At 36.9% G+C, this 24,804-nt stretch overlaps 3 protein-coding genes and 1 pseudogene across 5 annotated transcripts; 3 read left to right on the forward strand and 1 right to left on the reverse strand.

Moving 5' to 3' along the window:
• Window positions 1-259: 259 nt before the first annotated feature.
• Window positions 260-3,530, reverse strand: LOC147563378 (uncharacterized). The gene is made up of 7 exons (XM_086637360.1): window positions 2,807-3,530; window positions 2,553-2,645; window positions 1,986-2,130; window positions 1,777-1,887; window positions 1,599-1,681; window positions 1,416-1,473; window positions 260-650 (listed from the first exon to the last, which is right to left on the reverse strand). The coding sequence occupies exons 1-7, from the start codon at window positions 3,101-3,103 to the stop codon at window positions 571-573; spliced, it is 867 nt and encodes a 288-aa protein (XP_086493486.1). The 5' UTR covers window positions 3,104-3,530; the 3' UTR covers window positions 260-570.
• Window positions 3,531-3,547: 17 nt separating this feature from the next.
• On the forward strand, window positions 3,548-4,849 carry LOC147563379 (nudix hydrolase 1-like). The gene is made up of 2 exons (XM_086637374.1): window positions 3,548-3,686; window positions 4,352-4,849. The coding sequence occupies exons 1-2, from the start codon at window positions 3,548-3,550 to the stop codon at window positions 4,663-4,665; spliced, it is 453 nt and encodes a 150-aa protein (XP_086493500.1). The 3' UTR covers window positions 4,666-4,849.
• A 5,815-nt stretch (window positions 4,850-10,664) lies between these two features.
• Window positions 10,665-17,409, forward strand: LOC147563380 (uncharacterized). Of its 2 annotated transcripts, none has more exons than XM_086637331.1 (11): window positions 10,665-10,817; window positions 11,117-11,500; window positions 11,712-11,793; window positions 11,966-12,041; window positions 12,276-12,356; window positions 12,798-12,934; window positions 14,184-14,430; window positions 14,554-14,617; window positions 14,699-15,395; window positions 16,298-16,398; window positions 16,508-17,409. In XM_086637331.1, the coding sequence occupies exons 2-10, from the start codon at window positions 11,176-11,178 to the stop codon at window positions 16,299-16,301; spliced, it is 1,713 nt and encodes a 570-aa protein (XP_086493457.1). In that variant the 5' UTR covers window positions 10,665-10,817; window positions 11,117-11,175; the 3' UTR covers window positions 16,302-16,398; window positions 16,508-17,409. The 2 variants fall into 2 exon arrangements, with proteins under 2 accessions (XP_086493457.1, XP_086493464.1); XM_086637338.1 differs by having other exon boundaries at window positions 10,692-10,817; window positions 16,325-16,398.
• On the forward strand, window positions 16,405-17,409 carry LOC147563381 (protein MIZU-KUSSEI 1 pseudogene; annotated as a pseudogene). Its single transcript, XR_015223914.1, has one exon. The product of XR_015223914.1 is annotated as a protein MIZU-KUSSEI 1 pseudogene (transcript).
• Window positions 17,410-24,804: the final 7,395 nt, after the last annotated feature.

Below are 24,804 nucleotides of genomic sequence, written 5' to 3' on the forward strand. Positions count from 1 at the left end.
ACGAGGTGCTTTCCCGCAAACAACAAAGTTGCAAGAAGAACACCTTTCTCCACAGATCTTCCAACCTTTCCCTAACAACAACTCACTTGCCTCATTTGGCTTTGAAGGACACCATAGGTTCCTCCACAAACATCTTAGGAAGCTTCATATTTTGATTGGAAGGTACACCACCACGTCTCTACATCGAGAAAGAGAGAATAGTATTGGGTTTGAAATGTTGTAACAGAAAAGAAAAAACTTGAACAAATAAGAACTAGGGTTATGGAAGACATCCAGGTACAATATTCTTTAATTTTCATCCAATATGCGCTGACATTTCCACAATAACTCAAAATATTAATTGGCCTCTTTCATAATAACCAAACACTAAATAATCCCAACCCTTTGTCACAGTGTTAATACTAGAAGAATTAACAAACAGGAACTCCCTCTAGATTACATGCACTTTCTTGTGCCAGACGGAAAAAAGTACTATACTCTCTTGAGAGATATCTCACTACATGAATCCGACTGATTCCGTCCATTTCCGCTTTAGATTTTAATTTGAAATGACTAAATAGTGAAATAGGTTTACAAGATCTTCCACTTCAGCTCCAAGGAGTTGCAGATCCGGCCAATGCAACATGCAGCGCTTAATGGGTAACCAGAAACTGCAAATCCACAAGAGCAACAAAGAGTTACAACAAGTTTCAAAACCAATCTATTGTTTATAATTGTAGTTTAGCTATATATACAAATCAGATGAGTGATCCCGTTACAGCTACTAATAACAGTTCATACATCTTGTAAAAATAAAGTTGAAGAAATAAGATGGAACCATGTCGTGGTTGGACATCCCTCTTAAGCCCATCAGGTATTGGGATCGAATCTCGGTGGAAGCAGTTTATCACCAAGATTTATCCCATGTAATTTAGGCACTAAATAAATTAGATGTTGTCGGGCTCTAGGCTCTATGTTGTCGGGCTTTAGGCCTCTTTAATTATTGGTTTAACTTAGGCGGTTATTGTGCTTATCACATTTTAATGATGTATCAATGCCTTGTAACGACTAACGTTGGTCAATTCCTCAAAAAATAAATAACTGAGCAAGGATTCTACTCCTAGCAAACAGTTTGATATGGATGAACATTGGATGTTAACTCAAATAGAGCCTTGTAACCCCAGAAGAATATCACAACAAGTGAAAGAACGGAGAAGTGATGTGAAACAGTAAATTGAGAAGACTAAATCCTATGCATCTCTCATAAGCAAAATTCCATCCAATTTTAATATCTCTAACACAAACCAAGATGATTAACCGAAGAAGTATGTCTAATTCTCTAAACACCCTTCTAAAGCAAGAATATATTTTCTACCGTCATTTCTAATTTGTTGCAAGAAAACCCCATACAATCACTGTTTAAAAAAAAATCTTACCTGAAATGAAATCATCAGTATAGTCTGTATTGATCTTCCCATGTGACATAGCTCCAACCTAAACACAAGACAAGATGTTCTCAGAAATATGGGATACACGATTTTATGATTACTTTATTGTATAAAAACCATAAAGGCAAAGACCAATAAACAAAACAGTTAAATACTTCGTAAAAGACATACCACGAAAACAAGGTTTGTATCGTCACTAGCTGCAGCAACATAGTCCCGTAATTGCACCAACTTTTCAGAGCTATGTGACAGACCTGAAGAAACAAACCGCTTATTTACTCGGACTGTATAAAATAAGATAATCAACTAATTGAATAGCAATGCTCGGACAAGAACTATTAAAGCTTACCTATTTTACGAGAGTTTAAAGGTAAATGCCTAGTAACTGGATTTTTTATCACTCGTAAAAGTTTTTCACGTTTGCCAGCAGCAGTTATACTCAACTTTTGTAGTAGCTGTACTGAAATCAGCATTAAAAAAGACAATATAAATAACCAAACGAAACCCCAAAAAGAAATCAAAATAATCTACAAAATGGGTGAAATTGGTTCAACTTACACATGATACCGCAAAACCTCTTGAATGTTCTCGGCATACGAACATGAGGTTTAACTTCAAAGAGCACCCCTTTCTCAGTTTTCACATAAACAGCTTGTAACCTCCCAGCCTTATTAAGTGGGCTATCCAATATCGCAAGAAGAGCCTAAAGATAAGACCAATACAATGATACGAAGTTCAAGATCTAATCAATACCATATACGAGTAACTCCATCCATTAAATAGTAATGCATTTTTCTCGAACTGGTTTATAAAATAATACTACAGATTTAACTCATGAACTGGTGTTTGTTTTTCTCTCATTGTCTGAATACGGATAGTCTGACTCAAATGGACGACAAACAACCACAATCAGCCATCCGGACGAGTTAAACAGAAATAAACATTCCAAAATCTAGCTCGAGCCAATTTAGACATCGACACAGATTTCATATCTGACTAGAAGAACATCAATAACTATCACAAGACTCTCAGAGTGACATTAAGGATTTGGGAAAACCAAATAGGTGCTGCAAAAGGAAAGCTTTTTACTATTCCAACCCAAGTAAATGTGATAAATTTAAGCACCTGATGAACAATGTCAGGCCTGTAAGCAGCTGGATCCCTGTTATGTTTTCGAAGAAAATTAGAGTGTTCGTCCGAGTTCAAAATCTGGTATGTCTGCAAGTGGAAATGATGAACAACAATCAGAAAAATAAACCCACCCTTCAAATTGAATATAGGTGAAGTTACAAACAATCAACAACACTATAGCCAAAAACCCTAAATCAAAAACCCAAAATAAGCTTGTTTCTTCAACCCTAGAGAGAAAAATTTATCACCTTTCCGACTTTGCCGACTTCTAGAGAAGCTCTCTCGAGAACGAAGACAACACCAGACTTTGGTTTCTGATTAGAAGAAGGTAGTATTGGAATTCCAGCAAGTTCATATCCCTCTTCATCTGCTTTCCTATCATTACCTTCATCCTCATCATCTTCATCTACTACTTCTTCTGCTTCTGCTTCTGCTTCTGCTTCTGCTTCTTCCCCTAATGTTGTTTCTTTCTCCTCTTCATCAAAATCATATCTTTCTTCTCTCTTCTTCCTCTTCAACCTGTTTACTCCGTAAGGGCGTACCATCTTCTTCTTCTTCTTCCTTGTCTGGTTTTGGTTTCACTCTCACAGTCTCACAGCCACTACTCACACAGAAAGATTGAAGGAAAATAATTTTCAGCCACGGTCTGCCAAAGCAATTTAGGGCAAGATAGGTTTTCCTGGGAAATTCTTTCTGGGGTTTATGGTTTACATGAAAACGGGCCGGAGCCCCGGATTACTTCCCTATGGGTTGTCCACAGCCCATATACTCGTATAGTTTTCCACTCTGGACTTCCTCTCTGCCCACGACCATTGACAGCGGGTTTCGCAAAATCCTCTTTTGTAAGTAACTTTCATTTCTCAAATCCCTAATTCAATGTTGAAGGAGAACAACTTTAACATTGAATTAGGGTTTATTGGTAGCTCTGATGATTGAGTTTATTGATTTAGTGATTTCAATTGTTGAAGGAAGCATTCACGACGAGATCAATGGGTAGAACAGGAGGATCGGCTCCCAAAGTAGGGGTTGGAGTATTTGTAATCAAGGGGAACAAAGTACTTCTAGGTAGGCGGCGCTCCTCCATTGGCGACTCCACTTTTTTCCTCTCCGGTGGCCACCTCGAATTCGGTCAGTACCAACTCCTTTTCTCAAAGATGATACGAAAATCTCAACGGAACATGGGCTGAAAAACGGTCATCCACAGCCGGAGAGAACTCGTGTTTGAGTTGACTTTCTCATCTGCACTATAGGCGCCCAAAATTTGCCATTGGCCACCCTCACTAGCGTCATTTGGACAAGGCAGTTTGAGGGCACTCCAACTAGCTAGGTTTAATTTGTGCTTGGTTTGAACGATCCGTACTTGGGCCAGTCTGACTGCCCTTTCGATTGCCATATTGGTTAGACTCAGACTGTTCAGTCTGAAACCCACGAGGAGTGCTAAGAGAGGGGCGGGTATGTAGCAAACTTTGGGGGGTGCTTATAGACCCTCCCTTTGGTTTTTTGTCATTTGGAGCGAAATTTAAATCTAGCTCCAAAGAGTCTTAAATGCCGCTCGAGCGAAATTAACAGGCAATGCGCGAAGTAGGCCTGAGTCCCATCATTCAATTTCACGCCAAGACTAAGTTTTTCAGCTGCTTGTATATTTCATTTTCTAATGTATCATGAATCCACAATCATTGATTCTCTAAAACCCTAAATCTTGAATTCTAAATTGGTAGCATTTTCCACTAAATGAGATATTGTACGCAATTATTTTAACCACCATCTTCACTTTCTTGGCCTATGTTTATTAGGAGAGAGTTTTGAAGATTGTGCAAAGAGAGAAGTGAAGGAGGAAACTGGTTTAGATATAGAGAAGATGGAATTTGCAACAATCACCAATTGTGTCTTCTTAGATGAACAGCCTGAGCCATTGCATTATGTTAGTATTTTCATGAAAGGAGAATTGGTGGATTCACAACAAGGTCCACAAAATTTGGAACCGGAAAAATGTGATGGTTGGGATTGGTATAATTGGAATAATGAAGATCTTCCTAAGCCTCTTTTCAAACCTTTGGAAACTTTACTCCAAATGGGTTATAGTCCATTCCCCATTGGTGAAAAATGAGTTGGTTATTAGTAATTGCCTTGCCCTTGAGTATTTGTTGCTTGTATTTGAAAGTGTATTTTACATATGTTCAACTTTAAACATTCAATCACATTGTGACAATCTAGGTGTCAACTATTATATTATTCTCTTACTATTATGGACTATGATTCAAGCATTATAAGTATAGTCTAATTTATTTATTTTTTTTTACCGATGTGGGTTTGTGGTACAACCTTTACAACTATATGTTTTTTTAATGACTATTACGAGATCGATAGAAGTCTTTGGTAGTTATCAAATTCAAGCTTGCATGTGTGGAGCAAGGTTTAGATACTCCTATATAGGATGTGAGATAAAACATATGGAATTGTCTTTATATGTATTTTCATGTGTTTATGTGACAAAAAAATAAGGTAAAAGGAGAAAGGAAAAAAGAACAAATCTCATAAAAAAAAAAAAAAGGAAAAAAGAACAACATAGTTTTTGGTCATGCTCCTTTTTAGCTTGAAATGAAGTATGGAGCCCACAGTTACAATGTATCAGATGCTTATATTGTTTTGAGATGTACCCAACATTTAACCCTCCCTTAGTGTTGCTTATCGGATTGGATCGGTCTCGGCTTCAACCCGTGCCTACCAGACAGAGGTTAAATAGTGTTGGGTCGACTAACCCGTTAAAACTTAAATCCCAATTCGGGGTGAGACTGTGACGGGACAGGTTGGGCTAAGGTCATCAATTTCTTTAAAAAAAAGGCCGCGACTTTGGGGAATAAACAAAAGTCTCAGGGGAATAAAGATTTTGGTCAAAACGAATTGACTTTTGGAAGTCTTTATTTTTTGTCCGAAAATTGGATTTCTTGCTTTTTGGTCCTTAATCCTCATCACCACATCTTTCTCTCTCTACTCTCTCTCCTGCTGCTGCTCTCTCTTCTCACGAACCCTAACTTTAACTTGTTGGTTTTTATGGGTTTGGTTAAGTTATTGATCAGATTATTTTGCTCCTTTCACTCAAAAGAGTGAAATGTCTCACTGGTACCAAAGCTCAATGAATAGTTTTCTTTCTCCTCCAGGCAAAACCCTAGTTTTTCTGCAATCAATCAAGAATAAACAAAGAAAACCCCAAATTCCTCTAAAAGCCTTCATCTCTCTATCCTCATCATTCTCAAGAACCGAAACCCTAATTCTGTATTGAGTGATGCCTCCTAGAGCGAAGAGAGGCGGTGCGGCTAAGAAATCACGGGCAAGGAAAGTTACAACGCGAGCATCAAAGAAGCAGTTAGTTCCATTGAATGTTGTTGAAGAAGACAAGGTAGTCGAATCAGAGGTTCCGGCGAGTGACGTGAGTCCATCTGAGGATAAGATTGATTTGAAATCGTCGGAACCGAGCTTGGCGGCAGAAGAAAAAGAAAGTATCAAGATAAAAATGATTCAGTAGTTGAAGAGGTTCCTCCGACCGGCGGTGAGGAGATGGTTGTTGTAAAGGAAGATGTTTCGGTGACTACTATGGTGATTGAGGAAACGAAGTTATAGAAGAAGTTGTTGAAGAAGATAATTCAGATAAAGTGGTGGTTGAGGAGACAATGAAGGTTGTGAAAAAAATTGAGAATCTGGAAAAGGTGGTGGTGGAGGGAAAAAAAAATGGGAAAAATTGAAGATGGGGATTCGGTGGTGGTAGAGGGGAAGAAGGTTGTGGAGGAAAAGAATATGGAGATGGATAATGATGAGGCTAAATCAGTCAAGTATTGCTTCTTGTGGAGAGAGAGTAGGAAAGAGAAAGATGTGGAGATGAAGATTAGGAACCAAAAAGCAAGAAATCTAATTTTGGGACCAAAAATAAAAATGTCCAAGAAGTCAATTCGTTTTGACCAAATCTTTATTCCCCCGAGACTTTTGTTTATTCCCCAAAGCCACGGCCTAAAAAAAGTTTACGCACTTATTTGTTCTTTAAAATTTTGAATTTTGTTATACGAAAAGAAAACAATTTACACATGGACATTTATATTGGTGTTGGGAAAATAGCTTAGAAAAACAAAGAGACGTGAGTTCTAACAAAGTACAAAAATGACAGGACTCGTTATGAATACTTATAAGAGTCTCAAATGTTTTTGAGACAACTACAGGGTTGGCCCAGACTGGCTCACCGAACTTCAAAATTAAGTTCAGTCTAAGACCGGGACATAACCCATGATGGAGACGGTCCACCTTAAAACAGGGCGACCCGGTCCAACCTAATAAGAACACTACCCTCGCTAAATCATAACTTTATTTCCTCGCCGGGACCTTTTCTCACAAAACATACTACGAAGTTCAGTTCATCTCATTACTTCTCACACCCTAATTTTCTATTTCTTTTCAAGTTCATTCTTCTTAAATTCTTGCTCTATTTCTCTTGATTCTAAAGTGAAATTTCTACTTTTTAGGGTTTATTCGAGGTTCAGAGAATTGAATTTCTTCAGTTCCTTACTTTTATTGTTGTTCCCGTGAACTTTTTAAATGAGTTAATTCCTATTTGGCCCCCTACTTTGTGACCAGCTTCCTTTATGGCTCCCTATTTTTTGTAAATTCAAAATTTTTATGTAAATGTCCTAATTACCCTTCCTATAAATATTTTTTCAAAACAAAATAAAAAAGAAAACTTGAATTCCACCTCACTTTCCCTCTCCATCACACATATCTCTCCACGTCACCTCTCCCTTCTCCGACGAAGGTCGCCGGCCGAAAATATTTCCTGCCCGCGACAAAAAAAAAACTCTCATCTCTCTCTAGGAACTCCAGCGTGACCACGAAGGTCTGTTCATGAACAGACCTTGCTCCGGCGAAGGGGAAACCCCTTCGCCGGAGTTTCTAGAGAGAGAGAGATGAGAGTTTTTTTTTTTGAAGGTCGCTGGCCGGAAAATTTTCCGACAGGCGACCTTTTCGGAGAAATGAGAGGTGAGTTGGAGAGAGAGAGGGGTGAGTTGGAGAGAGAGAGAGGTGAGTTGGAGAGAGAGAGGGGTGAGTTGGAGAGAGAGAGAGAGGTGAGTTGGAGAGAAAGGTGAGTTGGAGAGAAAGGTGAGTTGGAGAGAAAGGTGAGATGAAAAGAAAGAGGTGACGTGGAGAGATATGTGTGGTGGAGAGGGAAGTGAGGTGGAATTCAAGTTTTCTTTTTTATTTTATTTTAGAAAAATATTTAAAGAAAGGTAATTAGGACATTTACATAAAAAAAGGGGGTCATATTTGAATTTACAGAAAATAGGAGACGATAAAGGAAGCTGGTCACAAAATAGGGCCCAAATAGGAATTAACTTTAATCCTATTTCGCCATTTACATCAAAAAAGGGGCTCATATTTGGATTTACAGAAAATAGGGGACTATAAAGGAAGCTGGTCAAGGTTTTTGTGTTTCTTAAAGTGAGAAAATTATGGTTTTTGTGTTAACATATGGCTAGTTGAATTTGATTAGCTAAAAGTTAAGAATTTTTTTTTAATATTTGTTGCAGATTGTCTTACTTGAATCATATAGGATTCACTAAACCCAGATTATTTGTTCTTTGAAATATAGTTCTTGAGGAAATTACGGACCTTAATCCTTATAGTGGTTATGTGGAAGGAAGTAAGAAAAATGGAGTTTCTAATTTGAAATGTGATCAAATTGAACTTGAACCTCGACCTATTGATTCTCAAGAGAAAGTGTGTATCGATGAAAAGTTAGGGTACGGAGAATGTGATGCAGTAAATATGGAGGATCATCATGATATGGAGCTTTATAGTGGTGTCGGGGAAAACAACTACCAATAAATGCAAAAATGACAAGACTCGTTATGGACACTTATAAGTGTCTCTAATATTTTGAGACAATTGCACGATTGGCCCAGACTTGCTCGCCGAATTTAAACTCAAATTCAATTTAGGACTAGGATGTAACTCAGGATGAAGACGAGCAAGTCCAATCTAAAACAGGCCCACCTGGTCCGACCCAATAAAAACACTGCCCTCGTACATTATAAGGTCACGACTTCGGAGAATAAAGAAAATCTCCAGAGAATAAATTCTCTAGAGGATCCATTTTTCTTTATAAAAATTTTAGGGAATATTTTTGTACGGGGAATACAGAAAAATTTACAACTTATAAAATTAACTTTAAGTAAACAACAAATATTTTAAGTCATTTTCCCCTCTTTCTTCTTTTTCCCCTATTTCTTCTCCTCCTCTTTCTTCTTCTTTAGAAAAAAACTCATCTATTTCATCTCCTTCATAACTTCTAGCTAAATTTTTCTTTCTCCGTCACTTCTTTTACTTGTCTTCATCAAATTTCCAACCCCTCCTACTCTTATTTCTATAAAATTAGAAACAAAGTTAGAGAGATAAAAAGAAAAAACATTCTAAATCCTATAAATCGTCAAACAAAATATCTTGAAGCTCTTAATACATCTTCAATTGGACGTTCAAAGTAAGTTTCTTAATCAATTAATCCTCCTCAATAGAGGTAAACACGTTCTAACCCCTAGAAATCAATTAATTTTGAAGCCTAAAATATATTTTTCATCACTTCTAACATATTAGGTTTGTTCTCCAAGTGTTTTCAAAGTTTAGTGATTAGAAAAAAACAAAACTTAGAGAAGAAGACGAAGAAAAGAATAAACACTTGGAAGGAGTTTAGAGTTTAGATCCCTAATAGGATTGTGTTTAAGTTTATAAAAATCGATTCTAATTCTTTTATAGGACTAATAAATTCTTTTATAGGACGAACAACTGGTAACCCAGTTGGTTAGTGCATCTACTTCACAATGCGGAGGTCCTTGGTGATCTCATGGAAGTGCAAATGCAGAAATATTGAACTTGAGTATAAATAAAGTAGTTTATGTAGGCTCTAGGACATTCAGCTTTAGGCCCTTTAATTTCGTTGACCTTTAGGCTAGTAGTAACACGACAGTTCTCGTGTTTATTACATCGTATCGATGTATTAATGCATTTGTAATGAAAATTGCAGTCAATATTAAAAAAAAAAAAAATTCTTTTATAGGATATTTTGAAAATTTAATTTTTTAACTCTCAAAATTTGAATTAGCAAGAAATAGAAATAAAAAAGTCAATCTCAGTTGACCAATTTTGTAGGCCATTTAATTTCCTCGGACTTTAAGTCAGTAGTAATTCAGTTGTTATCGTATTTATCACATCGTATCGGTGTATCAATGCTTTTGTAATGATTATTGCAGTCTATACTTACAAAAAATCGTTTATAAGATCTTCTAATTAGTCATTTTTTTTAACTCCAAAAATTATCATATAGCAACAAAAATAGAATTAAAAAAATCTTATCGATTTTGTAGAAATTTTTATTCCAACTATATTCCCCAAACGCCCGGCCAATTACCACTTTAGTTCCTCGTCGGGACATTTTCTCACAAAACTTAAAGAAGAAGACGAAGAAAAGAAGAAACACTTGGAAGGAGTTTAGGGTTTAGATCCCTAAAAAATCTTTGTTTAAGTTTATAAAAATTCATTCTAATTCTTTTACGGGACACCAACAACTGGTAGCCCAGTTGGTTAGTTACTTCACAATGCGGAGGTCCTTGGTGATCCCATAGAGTTGCAAATGTATGAATATTGAACTTGAGTATAAATAAAGTAGTTTATGTAAGCTCTAGGACATTCAACTCTAGGCCCTTTAATTTCATCGACCTTTAGGCCAGTAGTAACTCGACAGTTGTCGTATTTATCACATCGTATCGATATATTAATGCATTTGTAAGGAATATTGCAGTCAATATTAAAAAAGAAAAAAAAAAATTCTTTTATAGGATCTTTTGAAATTTTAATTTTTTAACTCTCAAAATTGAATTTAGCAAGAAATAGAAATAAAAAATTTCTCGGACTTTAGGTCAGTAGTAACTCAGTTGTTATCGTATTTATCATACGTATCGATGTATCAATGTCTTTGTAATGATTATTGTAGTCTATACTTAAAAAAAAATCTTTTATAGAATCTTCTAAAAATTTAATTTTTTTAACTCCAAAAATTATCCCGTAGCAAGAAAAATAGAATTAAAAAATCTTATCGATTTTGTAGAATTTTTTATTCTAACATTTTCTTTATATTCCCCAAAAGGCCCGGCCAATTAAAACTTCAGCTCCTCGCCGGGACCTTTTCTCACAAAACATACTACGAAGTTCAGTTCGTCTCCTTAGAAGGTACTAAAATTTACTTCTCAAACCCTAATTTTCAATTTCTCTTCAAGTTCATTCTTCTTAAATTCTTGCTCTATTTTTCTTGATTCTAAAGGGAAATTTCTACTTTTTAGGGTTTATTCGAAGTTCAGAGAATTGAATTTCTTCAGTTCCTTACTTTTATCTGTTGTTCTCGTGAACTTTTTAAATTCAAGGTTTTTTGTGTTTCTTAAAGTGAGAAAATTATGGGTTTTGTGTTAAAATATGGTTAGTTGAATTTGATTAGCTAAAAGTTAAGAACTTTATTTTAATATTTCTTGCAGATTGTCTTAATTGGATGAGATAGGATTCACTAAACCCAGATTATTCGTTCTTTTTAAATATGGTTCCTGAGGAAATTACTGACCTTAATCTCTCTAGTGGTTCTGTGGAAGGAAGTAAGAACAATGGAGCTTCTAATTTGAAATATGATCAAATTGAACTTGAACCTCGACCTATTGTTTCTCAAGAGAAAGAGTATATGGACGAAAAGCCAGGGCACGGTGAATGTGATGCAGTAAATATGGAGGATCATCATGATATGGAGCTTGAAAAGGATTTGGTTGAAAAAACACTTATTTTGCATGAGAATGTTAAATTGGAAGAGTCTGTGGTTACTGCTACCCAAACTGATAGTGACATCAACAACCCAGAGATAGATTATACCCGTATCCTGTATTCACCATTGTTTCATCGAATATTTTTTCGTGACCCGTTATTCTCTGTGACTAGGACCAAAAGTATATGGCTAGATGGTAGAATACTTGTATATTATATGGCTAGATAGCGATCTCTATTAGCTTTCTAATGGCAGGGAATGTAACAAATACGTGCTTCTATCTCTTGCCTCATGTTTTTCCATAATTATATATGTTCTAGCTATATCAGGAGTTAAAAGGTCTAGGATAGAATATGAAGATCGGGAACCTTCAGTTCGTGTCATATATAATTCCTTGACAAGGTATAAGACATGATTAATTTTCTTTAACATTCTGTAACTTAAGAATTTACATTCAGATCCCAAAGTATCCATAAAATATTGGGTTCTTACAAATTTATGCAATTCATTTTTTTCCCGTAAGGAATTTATGCAATTTAGATCTTACTCAACTTCTTAAGTTATACCTTTTCAGTGCGAGCAAAAGGAAGCTTGAAGAACTTTTGCAGCAGTGGTCTGAGTGGAATGCTCAACCTGATTCTCAAATCAAGGCAAGCCTTTAGATCTCATTTTTCATTCTCTACTTGTACGTAGTTAAGTGTCCTGGTTGGATTCATTATGTTGAGGGAGTCTCTGTGTTTCTTTGGTCCATCCTGAATTAATATGCCGAAATGTTTTCTTGTTTAAGTTGTAAGTGTCTTCATTAAAATAGGATATGTTTTAGAGATTGTCGTAGTTTGTTGTTCACTGTACATGACACACTTTTCTTGCTTTCATGATGTCAGAAACGACATGAAGCCTTGGTATCTGGTGAGGAGACTTACTTCCCCGCCCTACATGTTGGTACTGGAAAATCTCCGACCGTGGTATGTATTCTTTTCTGTGCATGCATTGCATACTGAATTAGACAATATGATTTCTCTATGTTACCCTCTGGTACTAATCTTAAATCTCAAACCAATGGCCAAATGCTTGAAGATATTGAAAGCAATAAGCCAAACGAATAAGGAGTTTCTAGGGGTTAAAAAAGAGTTTTGGTTGTAATTTGTACAAGTTATCAGCTCATGCGTCAAAGTGACATTGTACGACTTTCATATGTTTGTTTACTGTCTTATATGGGCCGTTCTTAGGCTTCATGTGCCTCAGTATACCAATTTTTCTAAGCACCTTCAGTTCTGCAAATTCACTGTTCTTGTTAAATGAAAATGTATTCAAGTAATTGTAGATTTCGAAACTGATAGGGTACTACTATGTTAATATGGTTATACCTTTATATACTAGTTACTAAATTCTCTTCCACATGTAAGTCTTTTTGGATGGACGGGCAAACAAAAAAAGACAAAGCAAAGGAGATAGAGAGATTTGATGGTGATTCTGCTCCTCTGTACGATCGAGAATATTCAATGGGGTTGACATCTGTGGATGGATCAGCTAATGCAGTGAGGTACATGCTTTCACTTCCATATTAATCTGCAAGTTTTCTTAATCTAAGACTTGCATTCTCTGTTACTTCATTAATAGTTAATACTTAGTCCAAAGACATTGTTATTAAATGAGATCACCTGACAAAGATAGTTAATAGCTTGGCTGTGTGGATCTTGAACTAGCATCACATCTCTCACTAGATATGGTTAGTGGCATCCGGTGAAGCTTTCTTTACACAGCTTATAATGCCTTATACATCTCTTACCCTCCCCTACCATTTTTGCCGACCCATAATCTCTGTTGCAATTCCCATTGTTCCTCATAACGAGGTTCTTCAGCACTGCTCTGTTACCATGATATACCTTATGACTCCACATTTAAGTGCTCCTTTAGTTTCTCCCCCTCCAAGTATATCAAAGACGTTCCTTCTTGTCTCATAGCCCAAATTCCTGCCACCACTACAAGAAAAGAAGGCAGTCTTGCCAATGATTCAACTTGTTTTAACTTCCATATCAATGTGCTCACCTAGTCTCTCCCTTCCAGGTACATCGAATACCTTACCATGCTTCATGCCAAGTTACTGTCTGCAAAACAGTGACCTCACTACCACAGGCGAAATAGTCATCAAAACCAATACCATAATTACCTCATCTGATTTGGAATCTTTTATCGAGTTCACAGAGGGGTTGATTCCAGGTTCTAGGTTTTATTGGCATTGCAGGTGTTAGTACAGGGTGGCACAAGTACTACTTTCACGTTTTAGTATGTGTAACACAGTAACAAAATATTTCATGAAAGGGTTTATGGACACTGGTTCACCTGATTTGATTGTTTCAACATAAAATCAGTTGACGGGTTAAAGTCCAATTCTAATGCAGTTCATGCTTTCCAAACAAATTCTAGGACGTAGTTTCCATTCTTTTTCACTTGGAGCAGAATTCTCAACATGAAACCAAATGTCTTCCTTTTAAAAAAGCTGAATCTAGAGACAGCGACTTGTTTCAAAACCCTACGCTATTAAAACGGAGCATGCACATGGCTAGGAGTACAGAAACTCAAAATTCCCCATTCACGAAATCTTGTGAACTTGACTATCAGGAAACATAACACCATGTATCATACAACCTAATAACTCTTTCCTGTCCTTCATAGGTTCAATTTTTTTGGGTGGGGAACATAGGTTCAATGATCTCCAGCTTTTGTGCTTATGGTTGTTACACTAACTTCCGATTACCTGCTATTACATATCGTTTTTGTATTGTTTACAGAGGGTTGGAAAGAGAAGCTTCCCGTTGTTTCAACTGTACTTCCTATAGCCACTCAATGAAGGATTGCCCAAAGCCCCGCGACAATGTAGCTATAAATAATGCTCGCAAACAACACAACTCAAAAAGGGGTCAAAGTACTGGTTCCCACAAGCAAACTCGTTATTATCAGAATTCTTGTGGTGGAAAGTATGATGGTCTACGACCAGGCTTCCTTGGTCCAGAAACAAGACAACTTCTCGGTATCGGGGTAATGTGACTCCTTATTTCAACCTCCCCACCCTAAACTTCACTGTGATTCTATACTGTGTGCTAAAGACACATTTTTGGGTACTGTTTCAGAGTAATAAGTTTTCGTTTATATGTTGTACAGGAGTTTGATCCACCTCCATGGCTACATAGAATGCGGGAAATTGGATACCCACCAGGATATCTTGGTAATTGCTATAATTCATAATTTGCTAATAACTTAATATTCTTCTAGAATCTCGTCTTATTATCTTGTTCCAATTTTATAGATGCGGATGACGAGGACCAAGCTTCTGGGATTAAAATATACATGGATGATGAAACTATGGTTGAAAAAATCAAGGACGAGCAGGACGACAGAGAACTTCCAGACATAAACAAGCCCGTGAGAGAACCAAAGAAGAAGATGACTGTTGAATTTCCAGGAATTAATGTTCCAATTCCAGATAATGCTGATGAAAAACGTTGGTCATCCTTCCAAAATCCTGTTTTTGATCCATATAAGAATAGACTTGACGCCAGCTCGAACCATTTTCCTGAGGCCATTAACGGAGGGTACAACAGTGACCAAAGGCGAATAGGGAACTACAGAGATGATATCCATCTAGGATGTAAAACCATAGATGGCGAGTACACTCACACATCTGGGTCACCTTATATTGGTCACAACAGTAATTTTGCACTCAACACTCATAGTCCAAGAGGTAATATAATACAAAGAAATCCAATCTTAGGTAGATCTCTATCTGATAGAGGGAGGATGACTCCTTGGGCTTATGACGGTTCACCAAATCAGAGCACCTCACCATATTTGAACCCAGCTATAAGACATTCACCACAAAGCTATAGCTCAAGCTCAAGCACTTCAGAAACTTGGAGTGGTAGTAGCTACCCTGATTTGAGGTCTGAATTGTCATTGCAGAGGCACAATGTCCACAGTTGGTACCATCATCATCACATGAGGAGGTAAACAGTAAGAATTACAATTCCCATCTAAGTATTTAAGTCAGTTTTATTATGGAGTTTTTCGTTAACATTTATGAGAACTAATATATTTCCATCCAAATATATATGTGAAAATTTTGTTGTTCTTAAGTTATTAATGGTTATACTACTTTTTAGTACTCATTTCATTTCCTTCGATCATTTCACTGAAAGGTGGTGTGTACTTCTTTTAATTGTCAGATTCTGATTAGTCTGAATCAAATAGATCTAAAAGAAACTTGATTCAGTCATACAAATGAGTCGGACAAAAACAAACATTCTGAAGTCTGTTACTCTGTTTCAAGTTAATCTAGAACTTGAGTTAATAAAAAAAAACGAACTCTGATTGGGATATTCATCTCGCTGAACATTAGGCCTACCGACTGTTCAGTTTTACTTTGGACACCTCGAACATCTATGGATATGATTTTAATGTTCATAATAGTTAACCAATGCCTGCCTAAATTTTAGCTTGCCTAATAAGTAGGTTCCTTTTTTTACCATCATGTTATAAGTATGTGAAAATGTTACCTCATTCAGGATCAAACAGATCTTCAACTGAATTTCTTGTTTTGGTTCTACATTATGGTACTACATACATAACTTCATGGAACTGAATTGCAGTTATGGGTATTTTTGCTGTTACTTTCAGCTTTTCTAGCTGATCGAACTTGTGACATTCGAACACTTATAGTCGACACCATTAAAACTATAGTTATGGTGGTGGTTAGGGTAGTTGGTTTTGTAAATCTAGCCAGCTAAGAGACCCCACAAATGAACATATTCCTAAGCTTTTCTACAAGAAAGGAGAAGAAAAGAAAATCATGTACAATGAATTCTATCCTCAAGAATTTACTTTGTCTCTGTTTTCTTATATTACTTAGTTAGGTGTGGCTGCTCAACTTCCTTAGATAGTTGGCAAAAATGGCTTTCTGGACATGTTAAATGAGGAGTGAGAAACAAACTTATCCAATTCACCACACAAGTAAGTTATAATCTCTCTCTCTCTCTCTCTCTCTCTCTAGCAAGTTCATGTAGAAGATGAAGACAGTCATGGCAAAAACTCCTTATGATTCTTCTCTCTCTTTCTCTAGGAGACACTTTTGTTGGATAGGAAAGACTGTTGAAGATGAAGATGAAGAGATTTTAACATCCTTTTCTTCCTCAAGAATATGTGAGGAGATAGAGGAAGAAGACACACTAAGAGGAAATGATAAATCTTCATCACTATCCAAAACAAAGAAGAAACTACAACTTATATCAGTTTCAAGACTCATATCAGTGTTTCCTGTTTTTGGTAAGCATAAATCACACTCTCGGATCGGTAACCGAGTCATTGGTACTCTATTCGGGTATCGTCGAGGTCATGTAAATTTGGCATTTCAAGAAGACCCAAAATCATATCCTGTTTTTCTAATTGAACTGGCTACACCAACTAGTGACTTGATAAGGGAAATGGCATCTGGTTTGGTTAGAATTGCATTAGAATGTGATAAAAAGATGGAACTAAAAAAGAGTCCAAGATTATTAGAAGAAACACTTTGGAGGACTTACTGTAATGGGAAGAAATTCGGGTTCGCCATGGGATTTGATTGTGGACCGGATGAGTCCAAGGTTTTGAAAGCGGTTGAACCCATTTCGATAGGTGCTGGTGTTTTACCTGGAAGTGGAGATGGATCAGAAGGTGAACTTATGTACATGAGAGGTAAGTTTGATAGAGTTGTTGGGTCTAAGGATTCTGAAGCTTTTGATATGATAAATCCTAATGGAAATGGAGGTTCTCAACTTAGTATTTATTTGTTTAGGGTTTAAATTGAGAGTGGGAATGGATGATCTTGCGATCTTATTGTATACATAAATAGTAGTTATTATCTTTGTTTGTCTCTCATTCTCTCAAAAAACTTAGGGATTATTTAGTGTAAGATCGTTGAGGATCTGAAGCTTTAGATCTTGAAACCATTGTAATTGAAATATATCTGTGTATGTTCTTTGCTAACTTCTATTGTTCTCTTTTTTGTGCTGAGTTTGATAAAATTCTAGCTCTTTACATAATGAAAGATATTAGTTGGCAGTAAAAAATGTGACAATCCATTTTTTTTTTAATGAAACCATATATTTATACTAACATTTCAAAAATATATTTATAATAACATTTCAAAAATATATTTTTCGACTTTCGTAGACATCTGTGAATATTTGTGGACATTGATGGACATCTGGTAGACATTTATTATTTTAATATTATTATTGTTGTTTGATCACATGATGGATTTCAAATGTCTCTTGTTTTTTGAAAGACATTTTGGCTTCCAAATTTGTCCCAAATCCTTCACAAATCCATCAAACTATGAAGTCCACCAAAGTCTGGGACATATTTTGTCTACAATCGAATGCTTCGGACTTTCATAGACTCTCAAATGTCTGGATTTGAATGCCTCAGACTTTCGTGGACTCTCAAATGTCTGGATTTGAATGCCTCATACTTTCGTGGACTCTCAAATGTCTGGATTTGAATGCTTCAGACTTTCGCGGACTCGCAAATGTCCACGAAAGTCTTGTCCACTGCCCCCCTAAGATTTAGCTACCCTCGGACAATCTCCATAACAATTGGTTTAATCATTGAGATGTAATTAACTAATTGAAATTGCCTAACTAGTTAGAGAAATATGACCTCATTGACAAGTAATTATCTAGTTGAGCTAAATCATTTAAACCAAAACCAAATTCTCCCAGAACTCTCCAATTCTCCATGTGCAAACTAACAAGAAGTTAATAAGAAACTCTGAGTTGTCTATGCCAAGTATATAAAACTAGAGAACGTATGCATGATTTCTCAATAGGAAGTTACTAAACAATACTTCAATCTCATTAAATTTTAGTTTTGGTTGGCTAAATTCAATTTTCTCCAACATTTCAATATCCAAAATCTTATTTTAAGACAAAAGATATGACCAAAACAGAAATATAATTATAGATATGTTCCTTCATCAAAAAAAATTATAGATATGTTTGAAAGATACGATAAGTTATTGATTTACCTTAAAACTATTTATATGCACTCACAACTTCCTCCTGCCTAACAAAACTCATTAACTTCATTTAGGAGCATACTGTAAGTATGATATAGAAACCAAACTAATGTGTTTGACAAACAAACATGAATTTACCCGGTAAGGGGGGCAACTCCCGGATTAGGCTGTGTTACTTTGTAGCTAGACCGACTGCAAGATAAAAACCGAGTGAAAGGTTTGTATCTGCACAACTCAACGGACATGTCGGATCTCCGTGAGGTAAACGAGTGGAAGCTTTATATTCTCGAAAATCAACGTAAAAGTTGGATCAGTTGAAATTGATCAAAGAACTTGTTTTATTCCTTGATGGTTTTCAAAAGAAATATAAGACTCTATTTATAGAGTTACAATACTACTAGTTTCTAATTTTACTAGTTCCTAATAGTTTTATGCTAATATATATACTAGCTCCTAATATCTTACTAGTTTCTAATATTTGATATTTCCTAATATTATATGGGATATCTTAACATATAGAAAGATATTTCAACACTCCCCCTCAAGTTGGTGCATAGATATCGCACATGCCCAACTTGTCTGCCAATTGCAAAAATATTCGACTTGAAACTGTCATCGTGGCCCGACTTAGACTTCAAAACATAAATTTCTTCACTGAGCTTGTCATTCTCTTGCTCCAATGATTTTAGCCTTTGTGCTTCGTTGTTTAGCCGTTCATTGAGCAGGTTTATCTCGTTATGCTGGTGAGCCATGACCTCCTTTTGTTCTGATAATTTACTTTGCAATTCTTTGATGGAGGATTCCTTTCTATCAAGTGATGCCTCCAATTCCTGAATAAGAGCTCCTTGCTTTGTTATTCTCTTTATTTCCACATTCTTGTGCATCTTCAATTCAATAGCCTCTTTTTTTAATCTTTCTGTTTCCTCAGTAAGACAATTGATCATCAATTCACACCGTTTAACTTTAGATTCCGAATCTTCTGCCTTCTGGTTGGCTAATGAGGTCACAAATTCTACATGTTGTCTACCAAGTTCAGCTGCTTTCAGAGTTACCTCCATTTGCTTCATACACGCGATTACTTGACCAACTGTCGTCATATTTTCAATCACCTCTTTCTGCAAGCTTGTGAACTTAATACGTATGTCACTTGGACATGAAACACCAGGAATATCATTGGTTAATGATTTCCATGTCATTAGTTCATTCTCCAACTTTCTCACATCAAATTGAGTCTTTTGTTGTTTAAGTAACTCGAATTCCGCACGCTCTCTTCGATCTTTCTCTTCTAATAATTTTTCTTTTAATAACTCATTATTTTGATGAGATGATTTCAACTTCCTTGCTTCTTCGACTTCAGACTCATAGTTCCTTAACTTTTCTTGCAACTGCTTCACCAAAATACTTGTATCTGCAGAATTACCTTCTTGAGATAGAGAGCTAAGACTTGATAGTTTCTTCTCCAATTCGCACTTTTGGTGCAGACACTTGTTTAATTGATTTCTGAGATTCTCTAACTGTTCCACGCAGCATAGTTTATCTCTAAAGTTCTTCATCTTCGTTTCTACGTTACCTGTAGTGACTACCATTGCTGAAGCTTGCCTAACAGTTGGATTTTCTTCCTCTGTCTCAACAAGTGCAGCTACAAGGGGTTTCTTAAAGTTTTTCTTTCGATTATGATCTCACCATTCTGGATAACCTACTAATTCATAACAATGATTTTTGGTGTGACCAGTTTTGTTGCAGTGGGTACACTTATAAGAAGATTTGTCGGATTGACAAATAGCTTTAACAATATTATTTTTTGTCTTATTTCGAGTCATCATTGCGGAAGCATAAGTTGTTTCAGATTCACTATTCATCGTTGTGCGTAGAACAAGCTCACGACGAACCAAAGCATAACATTCTTCTAAATCGGGAATGAGATCCTTTCTCAAAATTTCACCACGAATTTGTTCAAATTCACCATCTAACCCTGCAAGAAATATATGCACACGTTGTCGTTGAATTGATTTACGATAAGATACAATATCGTTTTCGTTTTCCATGATTACTTTATCACGGTGATCTAATTCACTAAAGATCTCAACCAGTTCACCGTAATAAACCGAGAGTATCCTCCCATTCTGTTTGGCAGAAAATGCCCTCTGATTCAAAGAGAAGACTTGCAATTCATTAGATCCATCATAAAAAGCTTTAGATAAAGCTTTCCAAATATCACGAGCTGTAGGTAAACGAATGTATCTCTTCATAATTTCTGGAGTTATAGACATCAACAACCATCTCTTGACTTTTTGATTTTCTGCATACCACTTCTCATATTTAACGTCATCTTCAGCAGGTGGTAATGAATTACCTCGAATAAACGAAAGTTTTTCTTTTTCAGCAATATGCATCTCCATGATTTGAGACCATATATCATAATTTTTTTCATTCAACATAATTACTGAATTAAAGGATCCTCCTGACTGAAAAATTGTACCAATTGTCTGATCCATATTTTCTACTATATTAATTATGAGAAAAAATTTATATCAGAAAATTTAGAAACTGAATCTTTGAGAAGATGTGTTCTACCAACTCAAAGTTTTGTAAATTGTGAGACAATATAGGTCACACAAAAACAATTAAAGTTATTGTTTTGTCTTTTTGCCTTCTTTTTAATACCAAAACTGATAAAGGATTTTTTTTCCTTCTTTGGAATTAAGATAAGAAAAAAAAAGATGAAGATATTTCAACAGGATCTTTGTGATTAGTGGTCAGTGTTCACCTGATATATTCGTTGAAATGTTAGGTAAACACGAGATATACGAGTGCAGTCATTTTCTTTTTACTCTGTAGGGTTTAATGTTTCACTTCTTCGCCATTCATCTTCTCCTTCAGTTCCTATGTTATTAAAGGCACGAGACCCAGGCACTCAAAGTGCTAGATATAAAGGGGGTTGCCTTCTTTAGATGCTAGTTCTCTTGGTTTCCCCACTTGCCAACTTGGCTCGCCTAAGCGAGTACCTTTGCTGCCACGGACGAACTCCAAGTAGGAGTTGGAATTATGCCCAGAGGCCAGCTCGACACGACCGAGTCCGACAAAAAAACGTTCAACCTGGAACTTGGCGTACTGCACGTTCGGACACTTAAGGTCAAAGACTATTACCAGAAACACTTTGGAGGACTTACTGTAAAAAAGGTCATAAGTTCGAATCCGTCAAAATTTCTCCATCTTCTTTAAGAAGATAATCGAGGTACGGAATAAGTGTATCTCTTATCTCAAGTGTGGAAACAAAAGCCAATTGAAATTTGATTAGTATTATAGGGAGTCAATCGGTAATTTCGAATAAAATTGTTTAAAACGTTTAAAACGAAACTACTAGATACCGAGTTTTATGAACAGAATGAAGCCTAGACACAAGATGTTCGATAAGATGATCTGATGTATTGATTGTCCTTGATGCGGCTGCTTAGACCTTGTTTTTAAGAAACAAGTTTAAGACAGCTTTCGCTTCTTCTTACCTGCAGTTAACTGGTTTGAAGGCACAGTTCGAATGTTGACAGACCCGTCTTCTCCAGATCCAGCTGAGACGTTACCAAACTGTGCTCGACGTAAGAAGACCTTTCGAGGAAAACAAATTTGCTTCCTGAAAAAACTACGACATTGTTACTTCCTTTAGCTGGATAAGGTTAAGAACAAAAATATCTCAAAATATTAGGTTCATGGTTGATTGAATAGGAGAGTATTATTCCCATTCTGCTCGGTGAGTTAATGATATTTAATCAACGAACAATACCTTCGAAAGCAATTGTTAACCTTTTAAACCCCGGATTCTTATTCGAAATAGTAGAAGTATTGATCTATTTTACCAAGTTCTACCCAAATTCAAACATGATAAGAAAGAAACGTCTTTTTCTCTACGCATATATTTATTTATCTTTAATATTAGACCGTATTAAGGGCCATGCACGTTGGAAGGGCCATGCACGTCGGGTCATGAAGACCCGAGACCCACACGAATCCAGGCAGCCGAGAAGCACAGCCGAGCCATCTCCTGATCTTTCTGCGGGCACTCCAGCCGACCCACCTCCTGGCTTCTCTGCAGGCACCCCAACCGAGACCTCATCTCGCTTTTCTGTGGGCACCCACATTAGCCCAGCAACTTCTCCCGCGGGCTCTACGTCTCTCCCGCTAAGTTCTCCCGTGAGTCCTATCGGCACTCCTTCCACAGATAATTCTGTGGGCACTCCTTCTTCAGTGGACCTGACAAGTGCGATACCACCAACTCGACCTCAACGTATTACACGACCACCAACCCACCTCAAAGACTTCATATGTAATAATACCAATATTTCATCTCCCTCTGTTCATTATCCCCTCACTAACTATTTTTCCATCAATGCTTTTTCGCCACCTCATCGTATTTTTTTAAACTCTATTTTATCTACGTCCGAGCCAACTTCGTACTCTCAGGCAGTCAAGTCTCCACATTGGCGAGATGCCATGTCAAAAGAAATTCTAGCTTTGGAATCCAATAACACTTGGACGATTGTTGATCTACCACCTGGTAAACACCCCATTGGTTGCAAATGGGTGTTCAAAACGAAATTTCGATCTGATGGATCCATTGAACGTTACAAGGCACGTCTAGTCGCAAAAGGATACACTCAGATCGAGGGCCTTGATTTTCATGATACTTTCGCACCCGTTGCAAAGCTAGTCACAGTTAAAGTTCTTTTATCTCTTGCTGCCATCAAAGGATGGTCTCTTCACCAGTTGGACGTTAACAACGCTTTTCTTCAAGGTGACCTTGACGAAGAAGTTTTCATGAAACTTCCTCCTGGTTTTTCTACAAAAAGGGAACCTAAGGTTTGTCGACTTCAAAAATCATTATATGGTCTCAAACAAGCCTCCCGCCAATGGTTTTCTAAATTCTCTTCTGTTCTTCTTCATAGGGGTTTCAAGCAGTCCCTCGCTGATTACTCCCTTTTTACATACCATTCTCCTTCCGCTTCCCTCCATGTTCTCGTCTATGTGGACGACATTATCATTACGGGGACTAATGATAATGAAATATCCAAACTCAAACTATTCCTTGATCAAACCTTTTCCCTTAAAGATCTAGGACGTCTCCAATACTTTCTTGGTATTGAAGTATCGCGTTCCTCCAAAGGTATTTTTTTATGCCAACGTAAGTATGCCCTAGATATCATTCTAGATTCCGGCCTATCTGCCTGTCGTCCTTCCCCATTTCCGATGGAACAAAAACTTCGACTCAGTCCGGCAGATGGAACACCACTATCTGATCCGACTGCATATCGTCGTTTGATTGGTCGCTTACTCTACCTTACTGTTACTCGCCCTGACATAAGCTTTGCGGTCAACAATCTCAGTCAGTTTCTCCAGACTCCCACTTCTGTCCATCTAGATGCTGCTCATCGTATTCTTCGATATCCCAAAGGATCCATTGGTCATGGCATTTTTCTCTCTGCCACTAGCTCCCTTCATATTTCAGGATACTGTGATTCTGATTGGGCTGGTTGTCCCACCACCAGACGATCTACAACTGGTTACTTCACCATGCTTGGCTCTAGTCCTCTCTCTTGGAAATCAAAGAAACAACACACTATTGCCAAATCTTCTGCTGAAGCAGAATATCGTGCCTTAGCCAACCTCACATGTGAGCTTCAATGGTTAAAATATCTACTTCGTGATCTAGGAATCGATCATTCTTCTCCAATGTCCGTTTATTGTGACAATCAAGCTGCGCTACATATTGCCGACAACCCTGTTTTTCATGAAAGAACGAAACACATCGAGATTGATTGTCATTTTGTTCGAGAAAAGATTAAGACAAAGGTTATCGCTCCCCGTTTCGTGTCAACTACCAACCAACTTGCGGATATCTTCACCAAACCTCTTGGTGCAGACACTTTCAGGACAACTCTTGGCAAGTTGGGCATCATCTCGATTTCTGCTCCAACTTGAGGGGGAGTATTAAGGGCCATGCACGTTGGGAGGGCCATGCACGTCGGGTCATGAAGACCCGAGACCCACACGAATCCAGGCAGCCGAGAAGCACAGCCGAGACCCACATCTCTCTACTCTCCCGCCAAGAAGATCATGAAGATCTATATTTGAATTAAGCAATTAGTTAGGATTGTATGTATCTTCTCCTTCATATATATCTCTTTAGTTGTTAAACCCTAATATGTACCTATAAATACCCCATTACACTTAATGGAAAACACATAATAGAGAACAAGTTCTCATATAGTTTCTCTTAGCTTTATTTACATTCATAGTCTTTATCTATTTAGCTAAGTAATCTAGGTCTCAATATCAGTAAGAGTTCATACTCTTCACAGACCGACCCATTA

This window comes from Eschscholzia californica, unplaced genomic scaffold (assembly GCF_041429995.1).
Source record: "Eschscholzia californica isolate CP2 unplaced genomic scaffold, dmEscCali1.0.p SCAF_1, whole genome shotgun sequence".
Classification (NCBI taxonomy): Eukaryota; Viridiplantae; Streptophyta; class Magnoliopsida; order Ranunculales; family Papaveraceae; genus Eschscholzia; species Eschscholzia californica.